The 13,359-nt window shown below is 41.0% G+C and overlaps 1 protein-coding gene across 2 annotated transcripts in view; it reads right to left on the bottom strand.

Annotated features, from left to right (window-relative positions):
- Positions 1 to 13,359, bottom strand: part of SYNJ2 (synaptojanin 2) — a 62,640-nt gene that overhangs the window by 36,284 nt on the left and 12,997 nt on the right. Inside the window, exons 3-4 of one of the 2 annotated variants that reach the window (XM_032183936.1) lie at positions 9,718 to 9,988; positions 7,383 to 7,608 (exon numbers count right to left, since the gene is read on the bottom strand). In XM_032183936.1, the coding sequence (XP_032039827.1) occupies positions 7,383 to 7,608; positions 9,718 to 9,988 (497 nt within the window). The remainder of the gene's footprint in view (positions 1 to 7,382; positions 7,609 to 9,717; positions 9,989 to 13,359) is intronic. The other variant, XM_032183937.1, reaches the window with a different exon arrangement.

Below are 13,359 nucleotides of genomic sequence, written 5' to 3'. Positions count from 1 at the left end.
CTGGTATCCCCCAAAAATAGAAAAGAACATGAAAATGGGCTCCCATACCGCTTTACTGGGGCTTGTGCTTTGGGATTTGCCACTAGGTGTTCTGGTTGGGTGGCTCAAGAAAAACGAGGTTCATTTACCTGAACCTCGACCTTGATGTTACCCCCAACGTACAATTTTTAAAGCTACACATATGAAAAGAAGTATGTACTTACATTAGAGAGGTAGGTATTTAAATATTTAAATATCCTGCCACCAGTTTTATCTAATTATCTTCACAGTATTTTTGCAGAGCACTCACAATTGCCCCGATTTCACTAAGATGAAAGGTTTAAGTGGCTTTGCCAAGGACATAGTGTTCGAATGACAGCTAGCCCAGATGTACTGCAAAATTGTATGTTTTTCTCCTCACACCAAGGAATTAAGAACTCTTCTATGTTGCATCTCATCCTCCTACAACTCCTGCAAGAGAGGGCAGGTGCTTCACATTAATTTGTTGCTGACAGAAGCTTCCCTGCGAGGCCTACCTCACAGCTTCAGAAATATGGGTCTAAAACACACTCTCATGGCAAAATTTTTTTAAATTTGCCTGTACCTGAATGCAAGAACTAATTACCATGGCAACACTCTTCCTTTGCATTTCTGTGCTCAGAAGAGACAACAGAATCGAAATCCTGGAATATCCGGAGCTGGAAGAGACCCACAAGGACCATCAAGGCCAGCCCCTGGCTCCATGACCACCCTGCAGCTGGACTGCTGGAGGAGCGAGCAGGCCCACCTTCTTCCTCTTCATTTCCTCACTGAGACAGGCTGTCAGAAGGTGAGTCAGTGACTTCTGAACACTGAATCATCTTTTCACGCACAGTCATGGACCCTCAGGAGACAACTCTAAGGTAAAGTAAATTTGTGCCCCTCCGCTGACAGCCCCAGCATTTTCCTGACTCATACTAAGCACGGATCTGGTCTTGAATCTACACAAAGACCAGATAAGACTGGCTCACTTCAAAATTTGACAATAATCACCTTAGTGATGAGTTGAAACAAAATCTTAACACTTTACGATGATGACTACAGGCAAAGCTTCACATGAAGTACAATCTGGCCACTCAAACAGCTTACCACAGAGGTTCAGTTTCCTTACAATCTTCTGGAGTATCCCAGTTTCCATAACTAACTGAAAACTTGACAGCTCAAATATCTCTTTTTTAAGTCTCAGCTGCAAATTCAGCTGAGTTAAAATAATAATAATTCTAATTTTAATACCTGAAGTTTAACATCTTCCTGGGCTATATTTTAATGGCAAGTATTTCATCACAGTTTATAGACCGTGAGTACATCTCCTGACTTCTTTATGCCAAATGCAGAAGAAAAATACTGACCAAACATTTCTGCTTTTCTGCATTAATAGAATTTATATTCTGCTCATAGTTCCATTTACCAGTGATTCAACATTGTCAGATATAACAGATGTTTGTTTCTATTATTATTCACGTTTTCTGTTCACTGTTTCTCACCCATTACCTCTTCTGTTTTCTGCTCTATTAAGCTGTCCATTGGAGAACTAAAAAAAATTATTCAAACTACGTGTGAATCATTTCTGTCACGTAAAAACACGATGCCCACAACCTAATGTGAATGATGGAGGTCCTCTGTCAGGATGAGGTCTAATATAGAACTCCCCTATGATGATAAGGCATTTGTTAAAAAGTGAGATATTTATGCACATTAACATGTAGCTTTTAGCAATTCAGGTGAGGTTTTTGAACTGGGAGCATGGCCTCTTCAGTACAGATCACTCACAAGAAAATTCTCCACATTAGCACTTTTTTTTTTTTTTTTACAGCACTCTTCATTCTGTTCTCTGGAGCAGTTCTGTGGTCTTCCACAATTCTCTCACCTCATTCTTGTGACCCAGATGAATCCAAAGTTATTTTCTTCAAAGCTGCTAGTGAGTTGGAAAAAGACCTAGTATTTTTTTAATGAGTGGGAGGCTAACACCATTTTTGAAAGTCATTCCTTCCTAAACAGACTGTAAACATTTTATTAGGCATTACAACCGTGCAAACCTTCCCTGAATTTCAGCAATATCCATTATCCTTCATTCACCACTACAAGGAACATGACCCCTGATCCTGACACTGCATTCTGCTATGCACATCCCTTGACCCTAACAATAACAGTGGCAAGAACCATCCCATCAGCAGACATCCTAACGGAGCAGGTTCAAAGACTGAGACTAAGGGGACTTCCCAGTTCAGGAACAGACATTGTCTCAACACCTATATACACTACAATAAAACACACTTTTTAAACTCTTAAATTAGCACTGATAATACATCCAGGTTAAAATTACACTTACAAATAAAAGATTTCAACTCTGTTGCTTATGTAATTCTAGCATTTATGCATGGGTAAGTATAGAATTTATTTTATCTTATTCTTCCAACCCTTGATCATTCACACTGTTTTCTACAACCACATATCTGTCAGTTCTGCATTTTTCGTCATTCTAATTTTGACTTTATTGCCCTGTGCCCTGGCAGTTCCATTTCTCTTATTCTAAGGAAGAAGATGAACAGTGCTTTAAGAAAAGAAACTATTCCTTCTTAAACAATTGTTTATTTCCAGAATTTTCCTGTCCTCTATTTTCCTTAAGTCACAGACATAAAATACATCCAAGAAGATCACATGGGTTTTCCTCTAAGCATTCAACAACAATCACCTACATTTTGGACAACACTTTGCCATTAGGGTTGATACATACTGCTAATGTTATGTCTTTGTCCTTAGGCTTCAAAGAACTACCCAATTGTGGAATCTTACCTTTTGTCTAACCTCCAAAATGACAGCAAGCTGTTGCCTACCTGTCCCAGGGAGAATGTTAATTTCCATCAAATCCTCAAAACACTGAAGGAGGACTGCTTCATTGATCTCAAAGGGCTTGGCCCACAGAACAATCCAATCCATTTAGCTGGATGGATTTTCAGACATGTTTCTTGCAGTTTCCAATCAGACAACATAATAGCAATTGGATGCTTAACCCATGTGGAGGACCTCTTTGCCTTGATAATAAATTCCCTGTCCTCTGACCTGTGGTGTTAGAAATTGCCATGTGTTTCTTTTGACTCCTGCCATCTTAGATTCTTTTTGTGGCTTCTTCCTCTGACCCTAAAGGCTGCTGACGACTCAGGAGGACAAGTTTCTCACCCTTTATATTCAGTTGAATAGAGGCAGACCTCACCCCTCTGATCCAAGCACCTTTGCTGGTGCACAGTGAAAGCTCATGCTTCATGTACAGGTACTGCTTACTGGCTTTGACCAAGAAGCAAACATCTATTTCATCTAGCCGTTGTTCTAATCCCAGTGTGCTGCTCCTATTCATTGCTCAGGATAATTTATTCACCAACCTCTCTCTCTCACCCAGCTTCATTAGAAGGAAACAATTATCCAATCACAACTTCTAGTGGCAGAATTTGTCACATATTCAAGGGACACAGTCAAAACACATACTCACATGGCTTTTTTTCTGAGATCTCGAGCTCTGCCACACAACTCACAAAGAGCATGGATAACAGATGGCCTAAACATACCTCTCCATGAGTCCCTTTAACTCAGACCACAGGATCCAATGATATACTTGCCAAAATAATCTTCTTTGTCCTGCCTGGGGCCACAGTAAGACTGGATCCAGAAAATAAATTAACCACATGATTGCATCCATTCCTCTCCTGGAGAGCTATCCAACATGCTCTAAGAGTTATTGTGAAATAGGGATCATTTTTCTTAATCAGTGTCCAACACTTTTTCTCAAACTGGTATAAAGGGAAGGTTAATCCAAATTCATGGGATTTCTTTTTGATGTCTGTCAAGGTTTCCATTTAAAATGCTTCATCAAACAGTTCCATGAAGGGGAGAACAAATGAAAGCATTCATTAATCTTTGTTAAATTAGAGTTGTTCCCCTTACGTCATATGCTAAGATATTAAGAGCTTACCCCCACTCTTTGGAGAATAACTGGGGAAGGAGAAGAAATGTAAACAGTGTCAGGCACAAAACTAAATGAGGCAAGCATGCCTTCTCAAGGTTATCAGCAGAGAAGAATTCAAAGAATGCGATACAGTCTCAACTCGGCAGATTGATTGCGGAGGTGATGGGAAAGGAGAAATCCTGGAAAGAAAACTTTGTTGTCAGCAGGTACCTCTCAAACATGAACAAAGCAAAAATTTATTAACTTATCACTGGGAAACTGATTTTACAACTTTACTTGAGGATTATCTGCAACACTGCACTTTGTAATAGAATGGCAGCCTCTTCTAAAACTGGCAACAAAGCTGGAAGTACACATCACAGGGATTTCCAAAAAGCCCTCCCTTCATGCTTTATTTTTGTCTTTCCTACATTTTTTTTTTCTTTCCTTTTTTTCTTTGTAAAGAAGCAAGCCAAATGATCAAATGATCAAGAGATCCACTGGTAGAGGGTTGTTGGTTCTCTTTGTTTTGGTGCTTTATTTTGAAAAGCAAAAGTGAAGTGAGATATTTAGCTTTTTCCCCCTTCTTCTCAAACACTCTGAGTCACAGCAGTTAAGTGAGCCCACAAAAAAATGACTCATTGCAGAGCTGAAATGCCACAAGGCTAACTCAGTGGGAGACAAAAGCATACCATCCATGCATAAAAGAGCTGCCTGGAGATAAGACTAATTGTTTCTCCCTCTTCTAAAAACAGCAAAACGTTAGAAGTAATTCCTATAAAGGGGGGAAAAGTCCTGGCTTTTCAAAATCCTAGGGTGCTATTTATCCCTGAAAGCACACAGCCAGCATGCCATTATACTGTAGAGGCCGCAGCAAATGGAAACAAGATGTTACTCAGCCAAGATATTACCTCATCGGCGATTAGTCAGAAGTCTACTATGAAAGTAGGAGAGAGTTTATTCTAGGACTCTTCCTTCCTCAGCTAAGAGGGTGCCAGCTTGAACTAGATCTCAGGCATCCCGGTGGTTAGCCCAGCTTTGCTTTCTTAGGACATTTCGCTTGGTAGAGCTAGTGTTTATCACCACTAGCAACAGCAAACTTATTTTCTTCTTTAAAAACAAAACAACACCAAAAAAAAATGAAAACACAATCCTTTAAAATTGCAAAGCCTTGTGATCATTTTCAACCTACTCGAGCCGTTCACCCTACAACCATTTCACTCTTGCTCTTTTTTTTTTAACCAATTGCAAAGCTCAAAAGCTTTCAGTCCTCCCACCTCACAGCAGCCCCTGGCTGAATTGGAACAAAGCACAGCAGCTCCCATGAAGAATTTGACCCAGCCCCAGCAAAGGGAAGCATTAGCAACCAAGTGCTGCTTTGCCTTTCACCAGGAGCCAATCCTCAGGGTTTCTGCTGTGATGCAAAGGCCAACTTACTTTTCATGCTAATCATTTGCAACATAATGTACTCCAAGAATGTAGTTCAATAGAATGAGCAACTTTTGACCCAACCCATGAGCAGGATTGCAGAAGTACTTCCTATAATTAGATAACTGTTAACTGTAGGGCCACAAATGTGAGACTGACTTGAAAGAAAGCTGACAACCTTCTTTAACATTTTCTTTCCTTTGCATTTCAGTGCGAGAACATTCTTCAGATCCTGTGGAATGCACTGTGCACTAATGCTCGTGAGAAGGCACTCAACTAAAATAGCAGACTGTAGCAAGTTATTAGTTAAAATGGCACACGTCCTTTCTTCTGTTTCCAATACAATGACTTTCTATAAAGATGTAGATGCTGCAGGAGTCAACTTGAAGTTTCTTTGGAGCAGAGGCACAAAAGAGAATTGTTAGCAGAGAATTCCCTGGCTGGCATTAGAGACCCAAACGCTGCAGGGGAAGAGTTTGGCATCCAACAAGCACAAGTCATGGAAGCCCGAACACTAAGTAGAAAGCAGCCAGGCCAGCCTACTGAAAACACAGGCAAAGCAGGAAAAGAAGAGATATATAAGTGACAGAACTGACATGAGGAAACACTAGTGCTCCAGGAGGGACATTTTGGAGGCAGGTCGTCACCCTCAGCAATCAGACAGTCCTACAGTGACACAGCTCTAACTCTCCTGGAACAAGTAAAGACACAGCTAGCTTAATATGCCACACTCAATTGTGTCATGTAGAGAGGTTTTACCAGCCTCCCCTAAGTAATCTACTTCAATTGTACCTGTACATGCATATACAGACGCATACATATAGAAAAACATTTTATTCTCCATACACAGTTTTGTAGAGCTGCCCAGAAGACACTGAAAACTAGATTTTATGAGTGGATCCTTGCCCTTTGTGGAGAACTCCTCCCAGCCATTTATCTATTCCGCTTATGGAGACATCTATTTCCGTATATTAAGTATGATGGCTCTGACTGCTAGTAATTTCTGTTTCTGTTCAAAAAGGAAACCACTCATTTCAGCTGGCACAAAAGATTTCAGATTCTCCAGGGTCCAGTGCTTTTTGTTCATTTTCAAAGCAGTAAGCTAAACCACGTACAGTAAAACCAACAGCCTCTGTGTTATTTTGCTTTGCTTTGTCAATCAAGGGAGCCTGCTGGATGTAATTCACCCATATATTTCAGCCTCATCTGGAAATAAGGTTTCTACCAAAAATTTACAAAACCTGTGCCATACCATCTCTCTCTGAGGGAACCGACCCACAAATTAAAGGGGCATATAAAGCAAAGTCCGTTCCAAAATGAATTGCACTGAAATTTGCCTGACTGTGAGAAGATTGTGTTTTTCCTCTGTTTTCTTTACTGGCCAAAGATGACTTTCCTCCTAACGACCACAGCTCTGTCTCTGGGCAGCTTTCTCCTGCCTGGTATGATATATCTGAGCACTGGGGGAACATTTCGCCAATGTCCTCTAGCATGGGAAGAATGACAAATTTTAGTAAAACAATACTTCAAAACATACATAGAATGTATAAAAGCATGACGTTTATTCTGGAATAGCTTTTTAAACACCCGTTTGTTTAACACATGGGCCTCATGACTGATACTTCTAAGCAGGTCTCTTGTAATCAAGAACCTCCTTGTTACACACGTTGGTTTCACATGAATTAACACCCACAGCTCTCTGAGTAATTCAAAAACCCATGTTTATATTTCACCACAGTATCAAATGGCCGTGACTTTCACATTCAGGAAAAAATCAAGAGTATGAATGAAAATGCTGTGCATGGAAAGGCCAGAAATACAGAAAAGGAACAGATTGCAAAGAAATGCTTAATGGGCATAAATAGGTCTGTTGTGCAATAATATTTTAAATAGTCTTGGGGGAAAAACTGCTGAACTCCTTTAGTTCTTTTTGGAAACCCTGTCCCAGCTCAACTAGAGTGGAGTGAATTATTCAAGGCTATTGGATACATTTGCTTACCTGCTCTGTCTCAACGAAGTTAGACACATGTCCATCATCATTGACCCCTCGAATGTGAAACCGGGCACCGGCTCGCTCACAGCTAATCCGAGAGATAAGGCAGGCTTTTGCCTTCTTGTGGGAAGCGTAAACAGTGCGAACGTCCACTACACCACAGATCACTTTCAGCAGCCAGTCAGAGCAGTTCACCTGGTAGTGTTTGAAGGGGACGTGCAGTAGCTGGTTCCTGTAAAATTCAACATCACACATATGGCATACTCAATAAAGCAAGACTGACAGGCATGGTCCCATCCCACAACAATCACTAATTTAAGCAAGCTTTTGTGATCCTTTTTCTGTTGTAGTTATACCTTATCCGAAATGAGGAAATATCAGTAGGAAATGTTTGTGAACTGCTACAATGAAAAGAGTGTGGCAAATTTTAATAGCTCAGCTACTGCCAAACTGCTCTCCTTGCCCCACTGCCTTATAATTCAGCTTATGCAAACATTGCCTCATTTAACTCCAGATGTCACAAAAAGTGCTATTGAAATTAAGAATGTCTGTTTTAACTTTCAATTTATTTTAAAATCAACAACCCAAGAAACCTAAAATGCTGGTCTCTTCTATTATGACTTACTCCTCATCTCATTTTTCAAAATGTGACTTTAGTCACAGATGAGGGCCAAGAAAATCCCTCTTATGAACATTTATTGCTCAACAGCAGATCTATACAAGACTTACTACATCTCTGGAAAACCCCTGAAGAATTGTTCTTCTAGAGTACAGTGTTTCTCTGACAGGGTGCAAGTCAATCCTACATTTTTAAACTAAATATGTAACTAAAAAAAGCAACTCTAAAACAATTTTTGGTATCTCTTCCACCTCCTTTTCCTAGCTCTATTCAAAGAGCAAGTCCCAGTGAGGACTCAGACAAATTCCAGTAGATTTTTTTGTTGTTGTTGCAGTTCGTTTAAGAGACAGGTTGTATTGCTTATAATTAAGGCTGTCTGAAGCTTTTCATCATGTAACCATTTATTCCACTGTGCTTTTTCCAAGAATCTGCTGCTCAGTTTAACATTCCTCATATCACATAAATCCCTCACAATTTTCTTTGGAACATTTTAAATGTGACGTTATCACCATTCATGCCTGCTCTACAACACACAGGAATGTGGAAGCTCTTCATGAGGTACTGCTAGATTAGTCAGAAGTAGCAAAGAGAAGTTCAAATACTTATCTTCCGAGATGAAACATTTCAAAAGATTGGACAGGTAAGAGAGTTATTTTTTTGTTAAGAGATGTCACCTTAGGAGATTCTACACTGGAACACCGCTCAAGTTTTATTTATCTCCCTTCTGAGTGAAACTCAAAACTCTGTATCTTACCACTTGTAAGAGAAAGGTAGAAAGACTATTTAACCTGACTGAACTGCCCCTCTCATGTTTATTTATCACCTGTTATGAACTTTTTGGACAATTTAATATTCACCTACTTTAGGCCACAAGACATATCACGCATTCTAGCAGTACACCCACATTAAACTTGGGCAGCTACTTCCCACCTACAGCACCATACAGCCCTCCTTTGTTTCCAGTACAGCTGTTTCCTGCGTACCTTTTTGTTTAAAATAAACAAACAAATCTGCCAGAACTTGTAAAGCAAACAAACTGAATTATTTAATGGGGAACCCACCTAATAGAGACAAAACCCAGCAGTTGTGTTTTCTTTTCCACTTAAATAATATTTACAAGAAATACTTTTCCTTTGCTTTGTAAGCACAAGAAAGTAAGAATTGCAAAGCAGTGGATCACTGGAGTTTCCTTCTGTGCAACATATGTTTACACTGAGCTGCTAACATATTAATATTGATGCTTTCAACACAAAACTAGGGCACATTATTAAGAGATTGAAACGCAGACTTTAAACTCACACTCTTTTAAAAAATAAAAAAATATATGTCTACAGATGATGTGATTATGAACGGTTCAAGTGCAGGTTACTGTTACTTTAAAAGGTAACCTTTAAAGCAAATTATTACCACAAGGGAAACTATTCACAACACATAGAGAAACATTTCTGCACTGTGAACAAGAAACCTTGTGCTTTCTTCTTAAACACACACACACACAAAAATCCAGTTATAAGAACTGCATTTCACTGCCAGATTAATTTTAGTTAAATAGAAGCTACCTTTTTGAATTCAGTAAGGCCACAGGCCCTGTAAAGTGACATGGCAATGAAATGGAAGGTGGCACACCTGGAATACACCTGGTCATTTCTCTCTGAGAATGTGTGACCACTAACATACAGATGGGGCTGACAGAAGACTTTGGTACAAACATGCAGTACTAACCAGAAGAAGGAGTTACCAGATTCATAGTGGTTATCACCCTGCTTCTGAGCTCGCACAGTCAGGTCAAAGTTTGAGCCTGCATTAGGCCAGGAGAAATAGAACATCCCAGAGTTCAGTATTTTCTTCAAGGCAGTGACGCGCTCCTCTTCCTTTGTTTCTTCCTGGAGAGGACAGAAATCTGTTGCAGTAATTTTGTAAACTTCAGCGTCCAGGATTTTTCCCACCGACGTACAGCCTGTCACCAGGACCAGAAAGTGCAGCCGAGCATTACCTAGAAGGCGATAGTTACAGAAGGGTTACAGGAGGACACAGGCTTTGTCATTTCCAATCAGTCCTGCCATATGTAATGCTGACAGGGCTCCAGCAGAGGACAGTATCTCTGCTTCAGGAAAAAGAATACAGAATACAAACCACAAGCACATCACCAGTGCTCATTGACATTTCTGAGTTCCTTTTGACTGCAGGTAAGTGAGAAAATTTGCATAATGATCCACATATTTTCACATTTCTATCCTTTGCTCTATTAGAGTGCATTTTTCCCCACTTCAGGTGAGCTCTGTATTGGATCACTACTCAAAATCAGATTTCACCCCCTGGAGAACGTACAGTTTTCACTGGATTTGATTCAAGGAAAAGACAAGAACTCTGATCAATTATGAGATAAATTGTGAACCTCCCTATGTATCTTTCAACTGACTTCTGAATTTTACAAATATAAAGCACTCAACTTTCTTCCTGGTTTCCTCTTAAACCAGCCGTGTTCAGCCACTCAAAAAGTTTCAGTATTATCAGTTCTTGAGATTTTACTTTTTTGTGTCACAAAGCAGAGTGTATGCAATTAGCCGACAACCTCAAGCATCATTAGAAACAATTCTAGCTCTCGCCGTTGTGAAGGAAAGCATGAAATCACGAAGCAGCTGAACTCCAGAGCCCCAGAACTAAAAGACAAATTTTGGAGCTTGAGAACACCACCACCACCAGATTTCTAGTACACGGAGGGATTTCAACCTCTGTTCTTTCTCCCTGAAATGATACAGTAATTGAGAAGCAGCAGAACGATTGTTCTTACAACACTAGTTTTACTTGGAAGAAGCTATTTGATTCCACCCCCAATATCCCCGTGGCAAGGGGGCTGGAATTAGATGATTGTTCAGGTCCCTTCCAACCCAAACCATTCTGTGATACACTTGAACTGGTCTTGTACAGACACAATGCCATCATAGGCACTCCAGTTAGTAGGAGAAGGTAGGAGTGAGCCAAGATTTATTACTTTGCCAAAGCAGAAACAAGGTCTGACCTGCCAATAGCCTGTCACCGTGCCCTAAGGGCACGCTTTGTAGGACTGCTTTTCAACACTCCACGGTGGAAAAAGTCCAAAAGCACAGAGCAGCTCTCACGCAACAACTAGTTTGTTCCTGAAACATCAGCAGGGGAGCCCTTGCTTCCAGATCGCAGGTGGGCTACCGAAACTGAAGTCGGGGTGGTTTTCGGCAGGGCCAGAATATTTGTGTAGGCACACGGGGCTGGACGGCAGGACAGGGTGGGAGGTTAGACCTTATTCATTCTGTTCTGCTGACTTCGGTTTTTCATAAAGCTCAGTGTAGGTGGTGTTTATCAAAAAGCTTTGTTCACCACAATTCTTTCTGTAACAAGGGGTTGCTGTGCTCTCCTTGGCTTCAGCGACCTGTTCTAGAGGATTCAGAAGAGAGGGAGTGGGAAAGTCAACATTAAAATAGCCAATGAATACTAAAACTTAGTACTGGTGGGCTCATTATCTGTGGTTCTGTCCTTCAAGGAGCTTGTAGCCAGAAGGAAATAACTGGGTCTAAACAAAGCAATTCCTTAGTTTAGGAAGGCAGTGTAGGAAAAAAGCACAGCATAAGGGAAAAGATGAGCAAGTCTATACGTAGATTTGATATCGCCTTACCTAGAAGCTTGCTAATCCCTGGCAGAGACTCCAGACTCTTTTCACTACCTCCTCCACTTATTTACTCACCCTCAGAAAGGGAGTCACATTTACGCACGCAGAGGTCCAGCATCTCTCCTCCCCCAAACCACTAGCTACTGAGCTCAAAAAGAGAAATCACAGCTAAGGAGCTGCCGCTTTGTCCCCGATGCGTGAGGAGACCAGCCGCTTTCTGAGGCTGTGACAGTCGTTCCTGCCACCCTGCAGTAGCCCCTCACATCCACAGAGTAACTCCACCTGCAGGACTTGGAAAGCAGTAGCAAATCATGGAGAAGCCTTCATCCTTCACCTACTTTTCATGACACCTTAGAACAGCGACGGGCTGGCAAAGGAGCGCAGTGTTATGCCTCACACTTACAACCTAGAACACTAAAATAAAATGGGGTAAAAAGGACATAGGGAGAAAAAGTTGAAGAAAATGAGCCAAATGGATTTAAGCTACAACAAAGCTAGCCTGCTCTGTCCTCCTAGACTGCTCTGTGAGCTGAGGTGGTGTTCAGATCATTTCAACCCCTTTGATTTGCTTAAACCACTCCGGATATGCTTATACGACAGCCAGAATGCAAAAACCCTACAACATCACAGCCCCAGCCTAACACAAATGTCTCTGACAGCCTCAGAAGAGCCCCAAGCCCCCTCCCCTGATACCACCTTCACCCCAGCATCCCTGGGAATCAGCCGAGGTGCTCCCTGCACTGTCCAGGAGAGGAAGGGCCTCACATGCTGCCCTTGGCATAGGGAGCATCCTCATCCCAACATCCTACTGACAGTGCTCAAACCTGTGTCCTGCCCCTTCTTCATTCACTCCTTAGATGTAACCAAGGGGCCCTGACCAGAGACAGGGCTCTGGTCAACCTTTCCTGTTCCTAGAGCATAACAGGGCAAAATCAATGCTACCAAAACACTATTCAGCTATCCACCTTCTAACCATGTCTCAATTAAACCCTAAGAAATTCCTTATCACTAAACTATGCAGCCGTACACAGCAAAATACAGCTTTCCTCTGTGCTTGCCAGCACCTCAGTTTACACATGGGGGTCTCTTCTTTCAATCCCCAAACTTCTTCTCACATTCTTACCCCCGTGTTTCTCCCTTTGACCCAGGCTGCCAATGTTTTTAAATATCCTGATAACTGCATTGGACAAGTTTATGATGGAAATGAGAACCAAGCTACAGCCATTCGTGGTTTCACTGAGGCATTTTCTCAGCTTGAAAATGCTGTTTCAAAGGAAAAACAGAAGTGTTACATATCCGAACAGTACCTCGTATGGCAGAAACCTAACGTTACCAGGCATAGGGCAAATGCATCTGCTTATTTGTTAGTCCCCAAAAGTCTGATTATCATTGTGGATATACTAAAACAATCAAACAAATAAACCAATCCTTTTACATCTAAATTTAAACTTTAAAAAGTCACTGTGGTTTCTTTTCTGGTATGTAAACATCAACAGGCCATAGTATTTCCCGTTGAAAAATAACTACTTAACATGGAAACAGAAGTATCAACCACAACCCTACCTAAATGCGCTGAAATTTACAGGGGGAAATTGCTCCAGCCAGGACAGGTGCTGTTCCTGGTGTAAGTAACTTCTGTAAGAAGCAAAATAAAATTGATTTTCTAAGAATTGCACATGCTAAGTTCTTTGGTAATTGTTCATTCAATGGAGGGAAAAAAA

Source organism: Aythya fuligula, chromosome 3 (genome assembly GCF_009819795.1).
Source record: "Aythya fuligula isolate bAytFul2 chromosome 3, bAytFul2.pri, whole genome shotgun sequence".
NCBI classification, from domain to species: domain Eukaryota; kingdom Metazoa; phylum Chordata; class Aves; order Anseriformes; family Anatidae; genus Aythya; species Aythya fuligula.
Note: the sequence above shows the minus strand (reverse complement) of the source record. Positions and strands in the feature narration are given on the sequence as shown.